A 19525-nucleotide genomic window follows, 5' to 3' on the forward strand; every position below is an offset into this window, starting at 1 on the left:
AGTGCAACATGTGCCCACAAGCGTTTTTGGATTTTTGCGATCGTTTGTGAGCAGGTTAAATTGCACTGGTATTACAAGTTTAAAATAAATGCAATCGATTGAGCGCAATTGAAGTTAATGCTCGTCGGGTTAGCACATCTTCAGAACTGTGGTTAACTGTTTGCTAAACAAAAAAAGTCTCACAAACACTGAAATATCATCAATGCACTCCTAGGCTTTAGAGTTAGTGTTTAGGAAATAGGGTTGGGTTTACCTGCATGGGATGTAAGATCAATGCATTCAAGCGCTCTACAGCTGCCAAGAAGATAAAAGGAGAAGCACACTGGTGACTATCACCTTTAGTGCTGACATTTTGTACTATTGCTATTGATATCAGTATGTTTTAAATAATGTAAACTTGTGCAGACAAGAAAATGTCGTTTTTATTTTGAATATTGGGGAACATTTATTTCCCCGAAAATGTGTTGGCTGCACTATTTTATTTAAGTAAAACAAATGTAAATTGTTAACTAAAATTCAGTATACATTTTGTTTTAAACTAAATGAATACTGAATTTTAGTTAAACATTTAAATTTTTGTTAGTTAAAACTAATGTAAATGTTTCAAAGCTACAGGTGAAAAGTTCACCTGTAGCTACAATACTTCCCGCAACATGCTCTGGAGAGCACGCTAAATCGATCTTTTTTCTTGTCAAAGCCCGGCCGGGATAACAGAAGGCTTAGCATGCTCAGAATTAGTGCAGGTCCTGGGAGCCGAGCGTGTTAAGCCTTCTAAGCATGTCCGGGCTCTGGCAAGAAGAGGGATGGGTTACCACACTCTTCAGAGCGCGTTAGAGTAAGTATTGTACCCCTAAAAAGTAAGTATAAGAAAACAAATGAACACTGATGAAATTCATCAGTATTTTTTGTTTTCTTTTTATTTTTCTGGTGAATTCATTCGGATAATCATTTTCATTTGCATTCGTAACAATTTGAAAGTTTATCCCTAATGTGATATATCCTGGAGAATTTTTATATTAAAGCCAATTCTTAACTAGAAACTAGAGATGCTAAAATGCTTTAAAATAAAAGAATAAAACTGGAAATGTATTCTATTCCTGTCATCCTTGTTTTTTTGTTTTTTTTTAAATATGACTTACAAAAATGTCATTCTTTATGAAAGTCAAAAGTACATGACTAAGAGCCTATTGTAGGTTCAAAATGTTGTTCCTGTAAACTTTTGGACACAACTAATGAAAATAAAGGTCTTTTAAACAAAGATTTCTTCTGTTGGCTGGAGTGCTTTGGATGTATGATTCTTTATGAAAGTTCAGATCATATCATCTTTTGTCAGAAGCCAGTAATATATTTTAACATTTAGACTTTTGCCCCAAATATTTCAAGAATATTTTCTTCATTAGCAAATCCATATCTGAGATCTAAATTTGGTAATAAAAAAGTCATTGAAATCAGAATGGCAAACGTATATTTATTCTTTAGATAAGTATGAGTATCTTGGCAACAATATAAAATACTCAGTATATATACTGACTGCTAAATGTGGACAATAATTAAAAAAATACATACTTTGCTTAGCTTGGATCGATCATATGGTAAGTACTTCTCTGTGGTACACATTACAATTCTGTCTGAAAATCCCTCCTGCCTTAGTGTTTCCGCACATACCAATCCTGCTGGACCTTAATATAGACAAAACAATAGAAAAAGGAACTTAGAAAAGAGCCTTTTCAAATATATAAAGTTACATGTTACTAATTATTATTAATACTTTTAACACTAATGTATAGAATGCTATACTATAAACTAGAATATTTATGAATTCGGTGCTATGCTGAATATAAGACATAGTCATATGATATTTACCTGCTCCGATAATGAGAACATTGGTAATTGCTGTGCTATAGTTACTAAGTGCTATGCATTTTGCCATAACCTTGGTCCTTCGTTGTGACTGAAGAGCCTGAAAAACAGATTATTTTTTTTAAATAACAGTGTTTACTATTTAATTTTATCAACATTAAAAAAAATTGGTCTAGATTGTAAAATACACTTGTAAAACATAACCTAACTCTGTTTTAGTAGATTGAGTGTCAAATTGTCAGAACACTCACTTTTTTTAAGCATGCATCATAGCCTAATATAACATTATATATTGTATATATTATATGTCATACTTCCAAACATTTGCTGGAGGATTTCTGGGATGTGGGAGGTTAAAAACTTGTGGGCAGTGGCCTACTGGTAATTTGTAGGTGGAGCCAAATGTGGGAGGAGTGGGGTTGCATGCATATAAGTGGGGATACTGGTTGCCCATAGACATGTCTGTGAGGTCCTTGGGCATGTCTGGGAGGTCTGTGGGCATGTTTGGTTGGGGCTTGTCAATCCTTTAAAACTGGGATATGTCTGCTATTTATGAGCAAATGGTATTCCAAAGAAGCTTTTACAACCATTTGTATTATGATTGCACAAGTTGTGTATAAATAATTACAGTGAAAAATCTGTAAAAAAAAAACGTTTGTGAAAAAGTAATGATTTCTTTTATATAATTGTATTTGGGCGCCTAATGGTGGCATGAAATTTACCAAAACTGTCCTAGATCAATATCTTGGGTTGGCTACTTTAAACATATATATTGTTTTGATAGATTCATTAAAATAAACAAACAAAGGTTCTCTTTCTGTCTAAACAGAGTTACAGCAAAAATGCTAAAAATTGTTTGAAAAAGTTTTTCTCTGAAATTTACTGTTTCAAAGGGGTTAATTATTTATTTCAAATTAAAAAAATAATAGTTTACCTGTTTGCTTGCTCGAATATATACTCTCTCCTTCTCAATTTTAACCTACAAATTGCAAAATAATACAGAAACATAATTAGAACACTATATAGAGCAAAGACAGCTGAAATGTTTTACAGCAACAAAAAGTAAACATAGGCTTGGATTGCAATTTTCAGTTCACACCATAGAACATCATATAGCAGTTTGGACCCGAGATATCTTTTGCCTGTACCTAAGATAGCCGCATTTGGTGGAGAAGTTAATTCTGGAGTGGGTGTGGTATTCTAGGGTTGTGTAAACATAGGTGCCCCAGGGTATGGGGTTAATGTTAGAAAGCTGGCCCTGATGGTGTTAATGAAACTTAGAGGATAAATTATACGTTAAGATATTTTTTAGGCCTGATTAAATTTCAAACCCCATGTGTTTTTAAATTTATGTATTCACCATGTGGGTGGGGGCTAAATAATGTTCATAACAGTAGTCAGGTGTAATCATTTTATAAAATATTTTGACTTCTGTATTACCGGACAGCCCTTTTTGAGTTTAGCAAAACAGAGCTGGCATTAAATACTTATCTTAAAAGCATAATTGTATAGGTTAATATTATATACTGTTGTAATGTAGATAGTACCTGGAATTTTGGTAATCCATCTAAGCCTGGGAAGTCTTCAATGTCGCCTGTACCAATATTAAAACAAGCACCATGCCAGGGACAACTCACTCTGCCTTTAGAGAGCACACCTGCATATAGAAGATCACAATAAGACACATGTAGAACACCACTGTACAGTATTAATATATATTTCCTTTATATAATAAGTAAGCATATACAGTATATATAATAAATAGCACACAAAGAAATTGCAGCAGACAAGCAAAAAATTTGTTTTTCTTTCTGATCGTTAACATAGAGTAGACTAGTAACTTTTTCCCTCTGGGCTAGTAGCTTTTAACCCCTGACTAGTATACTATAGTGATATTATCACACCTGTGTGTGTATATAGATAGATAAATAGATAGATAGATAGATAGATAGATAGATAACAAACCACAGCGAAGATAGGATAAACGTGGTGCAAGATTAAGCTCACTGCATTAGGCAAATATTTGACCTGAAACAATATTTTGCACCAGAAAATCTCAGACCTCATATTATAAGCTACACCTACAAATATCCCTTAACTTATACTGTCTTTGCCTGCAAAACGTAGGTTTACATATAGTAGAGAGTTGCTTAAAGGGACAGTCAACACCAGAATTTTTGTTGTTTAAAAAGAAAGATTTATTACCCATTCCCCAGTTTTGAATAACTAACACAGTTATAATAATACACGTTTTACCTCTGTTACTACCTTGTATCTAAACTTCTGCTGACTGCCCCCTTATTTCAGTTCTTTTGACAGACTTGCATTTTAGCCAATCAGTGTTCACTCCTAGGTCACTTCACGTGCTTGAGCTCAATGTTATCTATATGAAACGCATGAACTAATGCCCTCTAGTGGTCAAAATGCATTCAGATTAGAGGCACTCTTCAAGGTCTAAGAAATTAGCATATGAACCTCCTAGGTTTAGCTTTCAACTAAGAATACCAAGAGAACAAAGCAAAATCTGTGATAAAAGTAAATTGGGAAGTTGTTTAAAATTACATGCCCTATTTAAATCATGAAAGTTTTTTTGAACTTGACTGCCCCTTTAAAGGGATATGAATATCCAAACTAAACTGTCATGTAATTTTGAGAGACTTTTTTATTTACTTATATTATAAGATTTACTTTGTAGTCTTGGTATTCTTTGTTGAAAAGCATAACTAGGTCAACTCAGCAATGCACTACTGAAAACTAGCTGGTGATTGGTGAATCCACACATATGTGTCTTGCTATTGGCTCACCAGATGTGTTCAGCTGACTAACTTTTCAGTGGTTTAACGCACAGTTATAGTCACTTTCATGTACATTTCAGCTTGGGGACTTCTTTATATGTTGATAATCCTCCTTAAAAACTGCCAAAGTACCTGTAATCTCTATTGCATTATATTTTTTTAAGAGACAAGAAATGATCATCCTGAAGAAAATAGCAAAAATACACCATCACCTGCTTGCATGGCAGAAAAGGGGAGAAAGGAGAAAAGAATGTAATCAAGAGCTTTCGATGAATCTACATATTACTAATTATAGTGTATATAATCACAAGAATAAAAGATAAGTAATGTTAATAAAAGAGTTAAAGGACATTACAATGTAACTCTCTGTTACATCTAAAAGAGTGTTTAAACGTTTTATGTGGGATTTGCTCCTATTAGCCAATGATCAATGGTTTACATATACCTAGATTACAAGTTTTGCGCTATAGAGGGTGCGAAAGGAACGCAACAAAAGTTGTGTTATTTTACCCTCCATAGCGCTGCCATTACAAGTTTTTGAAAAGCCGCCTTGTGTGTGCGATATGGTGGCGATGAGCTCCATACCACACAAAATCCAATGGCTGCTTTGACCTGCTTGTGCACGCTTTCCCTATAGATATCAATGGGAGAATCATGTTAGAAAAAAAATAACACCTGAAGCGCAGAAAGGCAATCGCAGTAACGCAACCACATTGATGTCTATGGGGGAAAAAAGTTACGTTTAAACCTAACACCCTGACATAAATCCCAAGTCTAAACACCCCTAATCGGCTGCCCCTGACATCGCCGACACTAAATAAAGTTATTAACCCCTAATCTGCCGTCTCCAACATCGCCGACACCAAAATAAACTTCTTAACCCCTAATCTGCCGCTCCCGATATCAGCTATAATAAAGTTATTATCCCCTCATACCCCAACATCGCCGCCACTATAATAAAGCTATTAACCCCTATTCTGCCGCTCCCCAACATCGCCGCCACTAAATAAAGTTATTAACCCCTAAACCTCTGGCCTCCCACATCACCGCCACTAAATAAACCTATTAACCCCCCACATCGCAAAAAAAACTAAATTAAACTATTAACCCCTAAACCTAACAAGCTATAACTTTAAATTTAAATTACAATATCCCTATCTTAAAATAAATAAAAACTTACCAGTGAAATTAAAAAAAAACTAATTTTAAACTTACAATTAACCTAACAACTATTATACTAAAACTAAAATAACTATCAATTAAATAAACTAAATTACACATTACAAAAAACTAACACTATTTAAAAAAAATAATTCTAAAATTAAAAAAAATAAAAATACTAAATTACAAAAAATAACAAACACTAAATTATGAAAAATAACAAACGAAATTATCCAAAATAAAAACAATTACACCTAATCTAATAGCCCTATAAAAATAAAAAAGCCCCACCAAAATAAAAAAAAACCTAGCCTACAACAAACTACCAATAGCCCTTAAAAGGTTCTTTTGTAGGGCATTGCTCTAAAGAAATCAGCTCTTTTCCCTGTAATAAAATACAAAGACCCCCCAACAGTAAAACACACCACCCAACCAACCCCCCAAAATAAAAAACCTAACTAACAAAAACCTAAGCTACCCTTGCCCTGAAAAGGGCATTTGTATGGGCATTGCCCTTAAAAGGGCATTTAGTTATTTTGCATTGCCCTGAAAAGGGTATTTAGCTCTTTTAAGAAAGCCCAAACCCTAATCTAAAAAAAAAAAACACCCAAAAAAAGTTAAAATAAAAACTAACATTAACCCCTCAACGATCCACTTACAGTTTTTGAAGTACGGACATCCAGGCGGCGAGAAGTCTTCATCCAGGCGGCGAGGTCTTCATCCATCCAGGCGGCGTCTTCATCCATCCAGACGGCGTCTTCTATCTTCATTCCGGCAGCGCAGAGCGTGTCCATCCTTCAAGACATCCGGCGCGGAGCGTCCTCTTCATACGGTCGCCGCCATACACTGAATCTTCAATGCAAGGGAGCCTTTTCAAAATGGCGTCCCTTGCATTCCTTTTGGCTGATTTGATTTTTGAAATCCAAATCAGCCAATAGGATGAGAGCTACTGAAATCCTATTGGCTGTTCAAATCAGCCAATAGGATGAGAGCTACTGAAATCCTATTGGCTGTTCAAATCAGCCAATAGGATGAGAGCTACTGAAATTCTATTGGCTATTGAAATCAGCCAATAGAAATTCAGTAGCTCTCATCCTATTGGCTGATTTGAACAGCCAATAGGATTTCAGTAGCTATCATCCTATTGGCTGACTTGAATTTCAAAACTCAAATCAGCCAATAGGCATGCAAGAGACGCCATTTTGAAAAGGCTCCCTTGCACTGAAGATTCAGTGTACGGTGGCAACCGTATGAAGAGGACGCTCCGTGCTGAATGTCTTGAAGGATGGACCCGCTCCGCGCAGCCGGGATGAAGATAGAAGATGCCGCCTGGATGGATGAAGACCTCCCCGTCTGGATGAAGACCTCCACGCCTGGATGAAGACTTCTTGCCGCCTGGATGTCCGTACTTCAAAAACTGTAAGTGGATTGTCGGTGGGTAGTGTTAGGGTGTTTTTTTTTTTTTATATTAGGGTTTGGGCTTTCTTAAAAGAGCTAAATGCCTTTTTCAGGGCAATGCCCAAACAAATGCCCTTTTCAGGGCAATGGGTAGCTTAGGTTTTTTTTTAGTTAGGTTGTTTATTTTGGGGGGTTGGTTGGGTGGTGGGTTTTACTGTTGGGGGTCTTTGTATTTTTTTTACGGGGAAAAGAGCTGATTTCTTTATGACAATGCCCTACAAAAGTCCCTTTTATGGGCTATTGGTAGTTTATTGTAGGCTAGGGTTTTTTATTTTGGGGGGCTATTAGATTAGGTGTAATTGTTTTTATTTTGAATAATTTTGTTTGTTATTTTTTGTAATTTAGTATTTTTTATTTTTTGTAATTTTAGAATTCTTTTTTAGTAGTGTTAGGTTTTTTTAAATGTGTAATTTAGTTTATTTAATTGATAGTTATTTTAATTTTAGTATAATAGTTGTTAGGTTGTTAGTTTAAACTTAGGTTTTTATAATATCACAGGTAAATTTTTATTTATTTTAAGACAGGGATATTGTAATTTTAATTTAAAGTTAGGGGGTTGTTAGGTTTAGGGGTTAATAGTTTTATTTAGTTTTTTTGCGATGTGGGGGGCTGGCGGTTTAGGGGTTAATAGGTTTATTTAGTGGCGGTGATGTGGGAGGCCATATGTTTAGGGGTTAAAAACTTTATTTAATGGCAGCGATGTTGGGGAGTGGCAGAATAGAGGTTAATAGCTGGGGTGCGGGGTAATAGGGTGACGATGTCGGAGAGCGGTCGAATAGGGGTTAATACATGTTATTAGTGGCGGCAATGTCGGGAGCGGAAGATTGGGGGTTAATAAATTTCATTTAGTGTTTGCGATGTGGAAAAGCGGCAGAATATGGGTTAATAGGTAGTTTATGGGCGTTAGTGTACATTGTAAGTGTTTAGTTATGAGTTTTGTGTAACAGTTCTGTTGCACAAAACTCATAACTACTTGTCTCTGATAGCGGAACGGATTGTGTCGGTATAGGCTGGAACGCAACTATTTTGGCCTCACTGCACAACCTATAATGCCGGCGCTATGGAAATCCCATGCAAAAACATCATTTTTTGAGTGTGGGATTGAGGTTGCGTTACAGGCTAAAATGCTTGCAGTATAGCTATACCGGCACGACTCATAATGGCTGCGTTCCAATTTTTACGCTGAAATGGACATTTTTCAGCAATAAAACCGGAACGCAAAACTTGTATTCTAGGTAATAGTTAATTGACCCATAGGGGCATATTTATCAAGCTCCGAATGGAGCTTGATGCCCTGTGTTTCTGGCGAGCCTGCAGGCGGACAGACATCACCGGAAATCAACCCGATCGAGTACGATCGGGTTGATTGACACCCCCTGCTGGCGGCCCATTGGACGCGAGTCTGCAGGGGGCGGCGTTGCACCAGCAGCTCTTGTGAGCTGCTGGTGCAATGCTGAATACGGCGAGCGTATTGCTCGCCGTATTCAGCGAGGTCTGTCGGACCTGATCCGCACTGTCGGATCAGGTCCGACAGACCTTGATACATATGCCCCATAGAACGCAATCAGGTATTTCCTGTTAATGTTAGTCTTACCTTCAATTCAAACAGCTTTTACTTTATAAAACAAAAATGGTTTCAACACGTTTAACAGATTCTCTTTCTTATGCATTACAGATAATTTTTTTGTAAAACATCCTTTTAAAATTGCTTAGTTTCTTTAATAACAAGTGCTTAATTTATGACCTTATTCTTTGATTGTCTTAGCTTATGATACTTGATCACTTGAGGAATGTCCAAAAAGTATGCAGCCTGAAAACTGAGCTGTTTAATATAAAAATCTCACTATAAAAGTCTGAACATTATTGTTAAATTAGCTTTAAACTGGGCATTTTATTACACATTTTGTCAACTAAAGAGAGAACTTTTAACAATAGATTTTTCAAAACAAATTTAAGGCAAAAAAAAAAAGATTTATATTGCAAATTATATGACAGCAAGTCCATATTAAGAGGCACATTAACACATCCCAGCTTCAAAGGGACATTAACGTTTTAGTTTTTTTGTTTATGCACTAAAAATTATTCTCATCATAACAAATGGTCTGCAAGCAAATTAACGGCTAGATTTAGAGTTTTGTCGGTAAAGACCCGCGTAGCTAACGCAGCTTTTTTTCCCAACGCACCCTTAAGACAACGCTGGTATTTAGAGTTGTCTGAAGGGCTGCGTTAGGCTCCAAAAAGGGTGCGTTGAGCCGAATTTACGCCACTTCAACCCTCAATACCAGCGTTGCTTACGGTAGCGATAAGCTGGAAAAACGTGCTCGTGCACGATTCCCCCATAGGAAACAATGGGGCAGTTTGGGATGAAAAAAAACCTAACACCTGCAAAAAAGTAGCGTTAAGCTCCCAACGCAGCCCCATTGTTTCCTATGGGGAAACACTTTCTAAGTCTGCAACTAACACCCTAACATGTACCCCGAGTCTAAACACCCCTAACCTTACACTTATTAACCCCTAATATGGCGCCCCCGCTATCGCTGACACCTGCATTATATTATTAACCCCTAATCTGCCGCTCCGTACACCGCCGCAACCTACATTATCCCTATGAACCCCTAATCTGCTGCCCCTAACACCGCCGACCCCTATATTATATTTATTAACCCCTAATCTGCCCCCCCAAAGTCGCCGCTACCTTACCTACACTTATTAACCCCTAATCTGCCGACCGGACCTCGCCACCATTATAATAAATGTATTAACCCCTAAACCGCCACACTCCCGCCTCGCAAACACTATAATAAATAGTATTAACCCCTAATCTGCCCTCCCTAACATCGCCGCCACCTAACTTCAAGTATTAACCCCTAATCTGCCGACCGGACCTCGCCGCTACTATAATAAATGTATTAACCCTTAAAGCTAAGTCTAACCCTAACACCCCCCTAAGTTAAATATAATTTTAATCTAACGAAATAAATTAACTCTTATTAACTAAAGTATTCCTATTTAAAACTAAATACTTACCTGTAAAATAAACCCTAATATAGCTACAATATAACGAATAATTATATTGTAGCTATTTTAGGATTTATATTTATTTTACAGGCAACTTTGTATTTATTTTAACTAGGTACAATAGCTATTAAATAGTTATTTACTATTTAATAGCTACCTAGTTAAAATAATTACAAAAATAAAATAATAAAGGTCTCTACCCTATTCTAAATTAAAAAGTAACCAGCTCTTTTACCAGCCCTTAAAAGGGATTTTTGCGGGACATGCCCCAAAGTTATCAGCTCTTTTGCCTGTAAAAAACAAATACAACCCCCCCAAACATTAAAACCCACCACCCACATACCCCTACTCTAACCCAAACCCCCCTTAAATAAACCTAACACTACCCCCTGAAGATCTCCCTACCTTGAGTCGTCTTCACCCAGCCGGGCCGAAGTCTTCATCCGATGGGGCAGAAGAGGACATCCAGACTGGCAGAAAGAAGCCTTCATCCTATCCAGGCAGAAGAGGACATCCGGACCGGCAGACATCTTCATCCAAGCAGCATTTTCTATCTTCATCCATCCGGAGCGGAGCCATCTTCTTCCAGCCGACGCGGATCCATCCTCTATATCTATATTATGTAGGTGTCGGCGATGTTAGGGGCAGCAGATTAGGGGTTTATAGGGATAATGTAGGTGGCGACGATGTGCGGTCGGCAGATTAGGGGTTAAAAATATTTATTATAGTGGCGGCGATGTGGGGGGACCTCAGTTTAGGGGTACATAGGTAGTTTATGGGTGTTAGTGTACTTTAGAGCACTGTAGTTAAGAGCTTTATAAACAGGCGTTAGCCCATAAAGCTCTTAACTACAGCCTTTCCATGGGTGGTAGGAGTCTTGTTGGTAGAGGTGTAACACTCACTTCAGCCAAGACTCTAAATACCGGCATTAGGAAGATCACATTGAAAAGATAGGATACGCAATTGGCGTAAGGGGATCTGCGGTATGGAAAAGTCGCGGCTTGAAAGTGAGCATTAGACCCTTTCCTGGCTGACTCTAAATACCAGCGTGCGCCCAAAATCAGCGTTAGGACTCCTTAACGCTGCTTTTGACGGCTAACGCAGAACTCTAAATCTAGACGTTAATGTTTTAAAACCTTTTAACCCCTTTGCTGCTAAGCCTTTTTTTACACCCCTGTGCAAGTCATATTTTAGTGAGCAACCCACACGAATAATATAGTTGTTTTTTTCCAAAAGACCTAGCAGATTAAGAATATATTATTATATTTATAGTTTATGGTATGTGAAAAAGCTGCCACAACAAACAAGGGTAGCCAAATGTGAAATAAGGGCCATGCAAGCTTTTGTGGGTTATAATACAAACTAGAGGGGCCCCTTTGGTCCATTACAGAAATAAAAGCACTTTTTTCTTCCAAGGTGATCACTGTTACCGTCAGAGAAAAGAAGGGGTGCTGTGGTTGGGTGTGTACGTGGTGTAAACTTTCATATGTGAATTTAATGATGAATCACAATACATAACCAGCCTTGTTATACAGACAAGAGTTCATGGTCATGCTATGTCCATGGGTCCACCCCAATGTCCCCTGACAATAGCAAGATAGAAATAAAGATGTCTTCAATATATGTATAGAACTCTCCAATGCAGTTCAAATGGTATCACATATGTATATATCATAAACAGACTCACCACAGTCCTGTTTCAGGTTAATCTGTCTCATGTGTCCTTGCACATTGTTGATAATGTTGTGATACTCCTCTTTGTTGCTGGTGAGTGTCCAAGCTGGGAAATGCCAAGCCTCCGCAATAGGGGATTTAAAAAGTGTTTTCAACTCGCTGTGTGTGCTCACAATGGCCACAAAATCTCTCAAACGAAAACAGTTAGGAGCACCAAAAAGTAAGTGAAAAAGCAAAATTTATTTACAGTTAATTTAAACATGAGGGTTAATTAACCCCAGGGTAAGAGTGTGAAAACAGAAAACAATAAACAGAGAACAAAAACGGCTGACCGGTTTCGGCGTCTGCCTTAATCCTAGCCTGCTTAAAAAGTGATTGTAAATTCACAATTTAAAAACCCTTCTCTGTGTTTCCATTGGGTGTGGAGTACACACCCTTCAAGTAATTAACCAATGTCAAACATCAACTTGATTTAATTTAATTTATTCAGACACCTGTTTCCCTACTGACTCACTGTTAATAGGTGTGGCGATTTTGGATTAGCTAACTTGAAGTCTTTTATTTTGTTGTGAACTTTCAAATGCTATCATCCAAACTGCATAAAAGTGCTCCTCGTCACATCTATTTAACCAGACAGTGTGGTGTTCATAATAATACATTATGCTTATATAACCAAAGTTTGCATTTTTATAGTCTCATTTGTAAATTTTCGTATTCCTATGTATTAAACGCTCTAAGTTCCCTTGCGTTGATTTTATCTACCTCATCTTGGTAAAAGGAAAGAAAGAAATGATACCTGGGACCGCCAGGGTCCGAAACTGCCCACTGACTGTTGTGTATGTAACCTCATGACCTGGGATGCGATTACGGTTCTTAGATTTCGTGTGTGTTTGTTTGTATGCTAGAGTGACGTGTGGTACACACCTCTATTTTGACCCTATGGGCTTTCGTTCCCCTCAGCTGCCAAAGCTAGACTACGCCTCTATCTCGAGTGATGTATGCTTAGGGGGTGTGTTGAGTACCTTTTATTAAGTGTTGATCAGATTTACTGGAGGGATTACTCTAACTAAATACCCTCCCTTGATATAGGGAACGTTATTCCTAGTAGGTGTGTCAAAATGATCTGGATCTAGACCCTTGTTATACTTCCCATGCTGGGTATACCAAACCGTATATACTGCAAGTTTCTTAGCTGCGGGTGATCCAGACTCGTCATAATATTATGTGTGTACAGTGATTTCAGTCCGTCTAGATACATGTATGAATTTAGATTAGTGAATGGATTGTATATGTGTACTATGTTGCTAGATTCCTTGTTGACATGTTATAAACCACTGAGCTGGCACTTTAACCCTGAATAACCTCCATATACTGAATTACTATAGTAAACGCACCTTCTCTATATTCATAACCAGTGTAAGATTTGGAGGGGGGGGGGTTTGTGGGTCTGGGGGGACTCGGGGGATGGGGAAGTGGGGAGTTTGGGGGGGTTGGAAGGGGGGGAGGGTGAAGGGAAATTAAGGTAAGGAGGATGCTGGAAATTGAAGAGATTAGTATGGGCCTAAAGGGTGGGAAGCTACAGCTACCAAAAGTTAATTAAGTCAAACTCTGAATTTAGACCCTCTGGAAACCTGGTTCTCAACTGAAAAATCCAGAAGGCCTCCCTTTCACCCAGTTTACGGGTTCTATCGAGCCCTTTGTTTTGTACTGGTACCCTCTCAATGATGGTCCACGAGAAGTACCTGGGATCTGGAAATTGAAGAGATACTAATCTCTTCAATTTCCAGCATCCTCCTTACCTTAATTTCCCTTCACCCTCCCCCCCTTCCACCCCCCCCAAACTCCCCACTTCCCCATCCCCCGAGTCCCCCCAGACCCACAACCCCCCCCCCTCCAAATCTTACACTGGTTATGAATATAGAGAAGGTGCGTTTACTATAGTAATTCAGTATATGGAGGTTATTCAGGGTTAAAGTGCCAGCTCAGTGGTTTATAACATGTCAACAAGGAATCTAGCAACATAGTACACGTATACAATCCATTCACTAATCTAAATTCATACATGTATCTAGACGGACTGAAATCACTGTACACACGTAATATTATGACGAGTCTGGATCGCCCGCAGCTAAGAAACTTGCAGTATATACGGTTTGGTATACCCAGCATGGGAAGTATAACAAGGGTCTAGATCCAGATCATTTTGACACACCTACTAGGAATAACGTTCCCTATATCAAGGGAGGGTATTTAGTTAGAGTAATCCCTCCAGTAAATCTGATCAACACTTAATAAAAGGTACTCAACACACCCCCTAAGCATACATCACTCGAGATAGAGGCGTAGTCTAGCTTTGGCAGCTGAGGGGAACGAAAGCCCATAGGGTCAAAATAGAGGTGTGTACCGCACGTCACTCTAGCATACAAACAAACACACACGAAATCTAAGAACCGTAATCGCATCCCAGGTCATGAGGTTACATACACAACAGTCAGTGGGCAGTTTCGGACCCTGGCGGTCCCAGGTATCATTTCTTTCTTTCCTTTTACCAAGATGAGGTAGATAAAATCAACGCAAGGGAACTTAGAGCGTTTAATACATAGGAATACGAAAATTTACAAATGAGACTATAAAAATGCAAACTTTGGTTATATAAGCATAATGTCTTATTATGAACACCACACTGTCTGGTTAAATAGATGTCGAGGAGCACTTTTATGCAGTTTGGATGATAGCATTTGAAAGTTCACAACAAAATAAAAGACTTCAAGTTAGCTAATCCAAAATCGCCACACCTATTAACAGTGAGTCAGTAGGGAAACAGGTGTCTGAATAAATTAAATTAAATCAAGTTGATGTTTGACATTGGTTAATTACTTGAAGGGTGTGTACTCCACACCCAATGGAAACACAGAGAAGGGTTTTTAAATTGTGAATTTACAATCACTTTTTAAGCAGGCTAGGATTAAGGCAGACGCCGAAACCGGTCAGCCGTTTTTGTTCTCTGTTTATTGTTTTCTGTTTTCACACTCTTACCCTGGGGTTAATTAACCCTCATGTTTAAATTAACTGTAAATAAATTTTGCTTTTTCACTTACTTTTTGGTGCTCCTAACTGTTTTCGTTTGAGATCACTGTTACCACAATGATCATCTAACTTTACAGACAAAATTCATATTTGTATTTAATAGAGGGATTGATCTATTATAAAATAAATTTTATTAGTGTTTTTTAGACATACCAGCAAAATCCCATGTGTTGTGATTTTACTTTTTTTTTTTTAAATCTGATTCTTTTTCAAATGAGGGGTCTTGAAGTTATGTAGCTATTAAGGGAGCTGAGATTGGTTCAGCCAATCGGATTGAACTTGAATCTGATTGGCTGATTAAATCAGCCAATCAGATTTTTCTACCTTTAACAGATATGTTAAAGCTTTTTTAACAGATAATAATTTTAGTACAAGTTAAAGGGACAGTCAAGTCCAAAAAAAACTTTCATATTTCAAATAGGGCATGCAATTTTAAACAACTTTCCAATTTACATTTATCACCAATTTTGCTTTGTTCTCTTGGTATTCTTAGTTAAAAGCTAAACCTAGGAAGGCTCATATGATAATTTCTAAGCCCTTGAAGGCCGCCTCTTATCACATGCTTTATTATTTGCTTTTCACAACAGGAGAGAGCTAGTTCATGTAAACCATATAGATAACATTGTGATCACGCCCGTGACTTGTGGCAGACACTGCATTAATTGGCTAAAATTAAAGTCAATAGATAATAAATACAATGTAATGTGATCAGGGGCTGTCAGAAGAGGCTTAGATACAAGTTAATCACAGAGGTAAAAAGTATATTAATATAACAGTGTTAGTTACGCAAAACGGGGGAATGGGTTATAAAGGGATTATCTATCTTAAAAAAACAAAAATTCTGGTGTTGACTGTCCCTTTAACACTTAAATAATTGATCAAGTCATTATACATAAACAAACCTTTTACTAGAGGAGCACCATAGTGTGGGCACTTGTGCCCCATTGCATAGTATTCTCCATTCTGCTTAATTAGCAAAGCTTTGCCGCATCCTAGGTCAACCTCCCGCATTCTATAAATAAAGAATAAAATGCAATTACCAAAACCCAGTGCAAAATGATATGAAATAAAGCAAAATACATTTCTACTTCGTGTTATCAGTTAGGCCATTTTAAATATGCTATTGAGAAGTGAAAGTCTGGATAATATGTAAAGAAAATAGATAACAATAAATTATTAAACATGTAGTTAATAGAGTATTCTCAAATTATAATTATTTAAACATGGTTAGAGAACATGGTAATAAAGATACACACAGAGAGAAATGCACTCACAGGAACGAACAACCAGCCCAATACCATTGTTAGCCTGTTCTATGGCGATTTACCACCTGGGTGCAACTTCTTTTAGCCCAGCAATGCTTTTCACAGAGTAGAACTTTCCTGTAGTATATCAGTCTGATCCCGCCTATTACGGTCAGTCCAGCGCCGAAATACCAGGCAATTCCTCTCTGAACAAGGAACAAAGCGCTGGGCTGACCGTGATAGGCGGGATCAGACTGATATACTACAGGAGAATTCTACTCTGTGAAAAGCATTACTGGGCTAAAAGAAGTTGCACCCAGGTGGTAAATCGCCATAGAACAGGCTAACAATGATATTGAGCTGGTTGTTCGTTCCTGTGAGTGCATTTCTCTCTAGTCTCCCTATGGTAATAAAGATAGTCACTGGTCACATTAATTCATTGGCGCCCATTTAACAAGCTCCATAGTGAGCTTCTGGGCACGTGTTTCTGGCGAGCCTTCAGACTCGCCAGAAACAGCAGTTATGAAGCAGCGGTCACAAAGACCGCTGCTCCATAACCTATCCGCCTGCTCTGAGCAGGCGGACAGACATCGCAAGAAATCAACCCAATCGATTACGATCGGGTTGATTGACACCTCCCTGCTGGCAGCCCATTGGCCGCGAGTTAGCAGGGGGCGGCGTTGCACCAGCAGCTCTTGTGAGCTGCTGGTGCAATGCTGAATATGGAGAGCGTATTGCTCGCCGTATTCAGCGAGGTCTGACAGACCTGATCTGCACTGTCGGATCAGGTCCAACAGACTTTGTTAAATAGATGTCATTGTCTCATTAGCAGAATGGAGCTACTATATATAATATGGAAGAAATTAAATTAAGTCATTACTGTATCCACTGTATTTATATGATTTGGGCCATTATAACAAAAATGCATTTTTCCTTTCTTTTAAAGACGACGCAATAGTTGGAGTTTTTTTAGATAAAGTTTTAGATAATTAAAGTGATAGTAAATCCTAGCATTTGGGAAACGCTAGGATTTACAAGTGGAACAAATAAAGGGGACTTTCAGTCATAAAGTATAAAATACTACTGAGTCCTTTGTCTGTTTCCACATATCATATCCCTGATATCTGACAATGCATTCAGGTAATGACTGAAAAGCAACCATATACAGTACTATTTATGACATTATTTTTGCACATACTGTCCGTTTTCCAGATCCTTTACATGACAAACTGAAGCTTCCACCACATCCTTTGGATTAGTGTACGGATTGAGGGTTATGGGTCTTTCCTCATGATGATAGTGCCTTGTTGTTCCATTAGATTTATAGGCCAAAGGACTCGCTTTGCCATTGGGAGACATATCTTCTTTTTCCCTTTCTTTTTCTGGTAGAATAACTTCAACTTTTACCTCAACTGAAACACAAATGGGATTAGTTTTAAAAATGTTTAGTTTTATGTTAACGCAAACATCAAACTGTATGTATATAAGTGTAGTTATTGTCAAGATATTTATTTTAAAAAGTGAGGTTTGTTTGTTTTTTTACGTTTATAGTAATTAATTTTAAAATGTAAAACCAAAATGTAAAAGATATTCTAGCTTCACTAAGGGCCAGATTACAATTGGAGTGCTACATTTTGGTTTTGTGAAAGCAATATTTGCGCTCCACTGAGTATTACCAACGCACGCTAATGTGCACTGGTATTACAAGCTGACAGCAATGCAAACATTGCTGGGAAGCATTACGCTCACAAGAGTACACTTCCATAGGCTCCAATGGGAGTCTCGTTCTGATGCCGTCATACACAGCACAGAACCAAAGAGCAACGAAGGGGGTAAGTCTTAACACATAAATATTCAAATAAGAATATACATATATATTTACTGGTAACACACAATTTCCATAGACCACAATGTAAAGGCACTTTTCAGTGCCGTTTTTTTCGAACACCCCCCATCCACCAACATTAACAGCCAAAAACTGCCTGGTACAAGCGCAACCCAGGTGCTGAACCAAAAATGGGCCAGCTCCTTAGCTTAGATTCCTGCTTTTTAAATAAATATAGCAAGAGAATGTAGAAAATAGATAATAGGAGTAAATTAGAAAGTTGCTTAAAATTGCATGCTGTATCTGAATCATGGAAGACAAAATGTGGGTTTAGTATTCCTTTAAGGAACTCTAAAGAAAAGGGGGGGGGGAAAAGCACCAACCTTTATGTTATCCTATGCAGATAATTCAATAATATTTGGAAAACATCTTTGTATGTTTTGTAAATAAACTTAATAAGATAATATGCATATCAGGGACTATATTCTTTAAAGTTTAAATAAATCTAGATGCATGACAGCTACCATTAACATCACATGAGCCAATGACAAGAGGCATATATGTGTAGCCACCAATCACCAGTTAGCTCCCAGTAGTGCATTGCTGTTCCTAGTCTATCTATGTATGCTTTTCAACGAAGGATACCAAAAGAACAAAATGTATCCACATTCAGTTAGCATAATTATATTTAAAAAAAAACACTAAATACTTTTCTATGGCTTTTTGCAAGAGTATTTGTAGACAGCAAAAAGAGAATGTTTCATAGTGATCTTAATTAATATTTTAACTTTTTCTATAAAATAGGTAAACCATGCACACAGTATGCACAGTATAAACATTGAAAAAAGCAGTGAGGGTATCTTCTACATGTCAATAAAAGAAGCCAAAATGAGTTTGACTTAGCTATGGGGGTGCTGGGCTGAGAAACCGGCCAGGAGGACCGTAACATAAGTAACAAAAAAGAGGATTACAACCGCACTTAAAAAGGCATCAGGAAAAAAGGGCTGTTTAAAACAAAAGATTTATTGGAACAATTTAAAAACAGGTATGTGGCAGGCAAACATCCTAAGGATGTTGTCTTAGAGAGTATGATTGAGCATTCGTGTGTGTGTGTAAGAGAGAGAGTAATTGTGTTAGACAGTATGATTGAGCATGTGTGTGTGTGTGAGAGAGAGAGAGAGAGAGAGAGAGAGAGAGAAAGAAAGAGAAAGTGATTGTGTTAGAGAGAGTAATTGAGCATGTTTGTGTGTGTGTGAGAGAGAGAGAGAGAGAGAGAGAGAGAGAGAGAGATTGTGTTAGAGAGTGTGATTGAGCATGTTTGTGTGCCACATACCTGTTTTTAAATTGTTCCAATAAATCTTTTGTTTTAAACAGCCCTTTTTTCCTGATGCCTAGGTGTGACT

The 19525-nt window shown here is 37.7% G+C and overlaps 1 protein-coding gene across 2 annotated transcripts in view; it reads right to left on the minus strand.

The window, feature by feature from the left end:
• The window catches only part of AIFM3 (apoptosis inducing factor mitochondria associated 3), a 161385-nt gene that overhangs the window by 136654 nt on the left and 5206 nt on the right, over nt 1-19525 (minus strand). For both annotated transcript variants that reach the window (XM_053700492.1, XM_053700490.1), the window contains exons 2-7: nt 17496-17709; nt 15956-16065; nt 3408-3517; nt 2795-2839; nt 1864-1960; nt 1567-1679 (exon numbers count right to left, since the gene is read on the minus strand). In XM_053700492.1, the coding sequence (XP_053556467.1) occupies nt 1567-1679; nt 1864-1960; nt 2795-2839; nt 3408-3517; nt 15956-16065; nt 17496-17709 (689 nt within the window). The remainder of the gene's footprint in view (nt 1-1566; nt 1680-1863; nt 1961-2794; nt 2840-3407; nt 3518-15955; nt 16066-17495; nt 17710-19525) is intronic.

This window comes from Bombina bombina, chromosome 2, assembly GCF_027579735.1.
Source record: "Bombina bombina isolate aBomBom1 chromosome 2, aBomBom1.pri, whole genome shotgun sequence".
Lineage (NCBI taxonomy): Eukaryota > Metazoa > Chordata > Amphibia > Anura > Bombinatoridae > Bombina > Bombina bombina.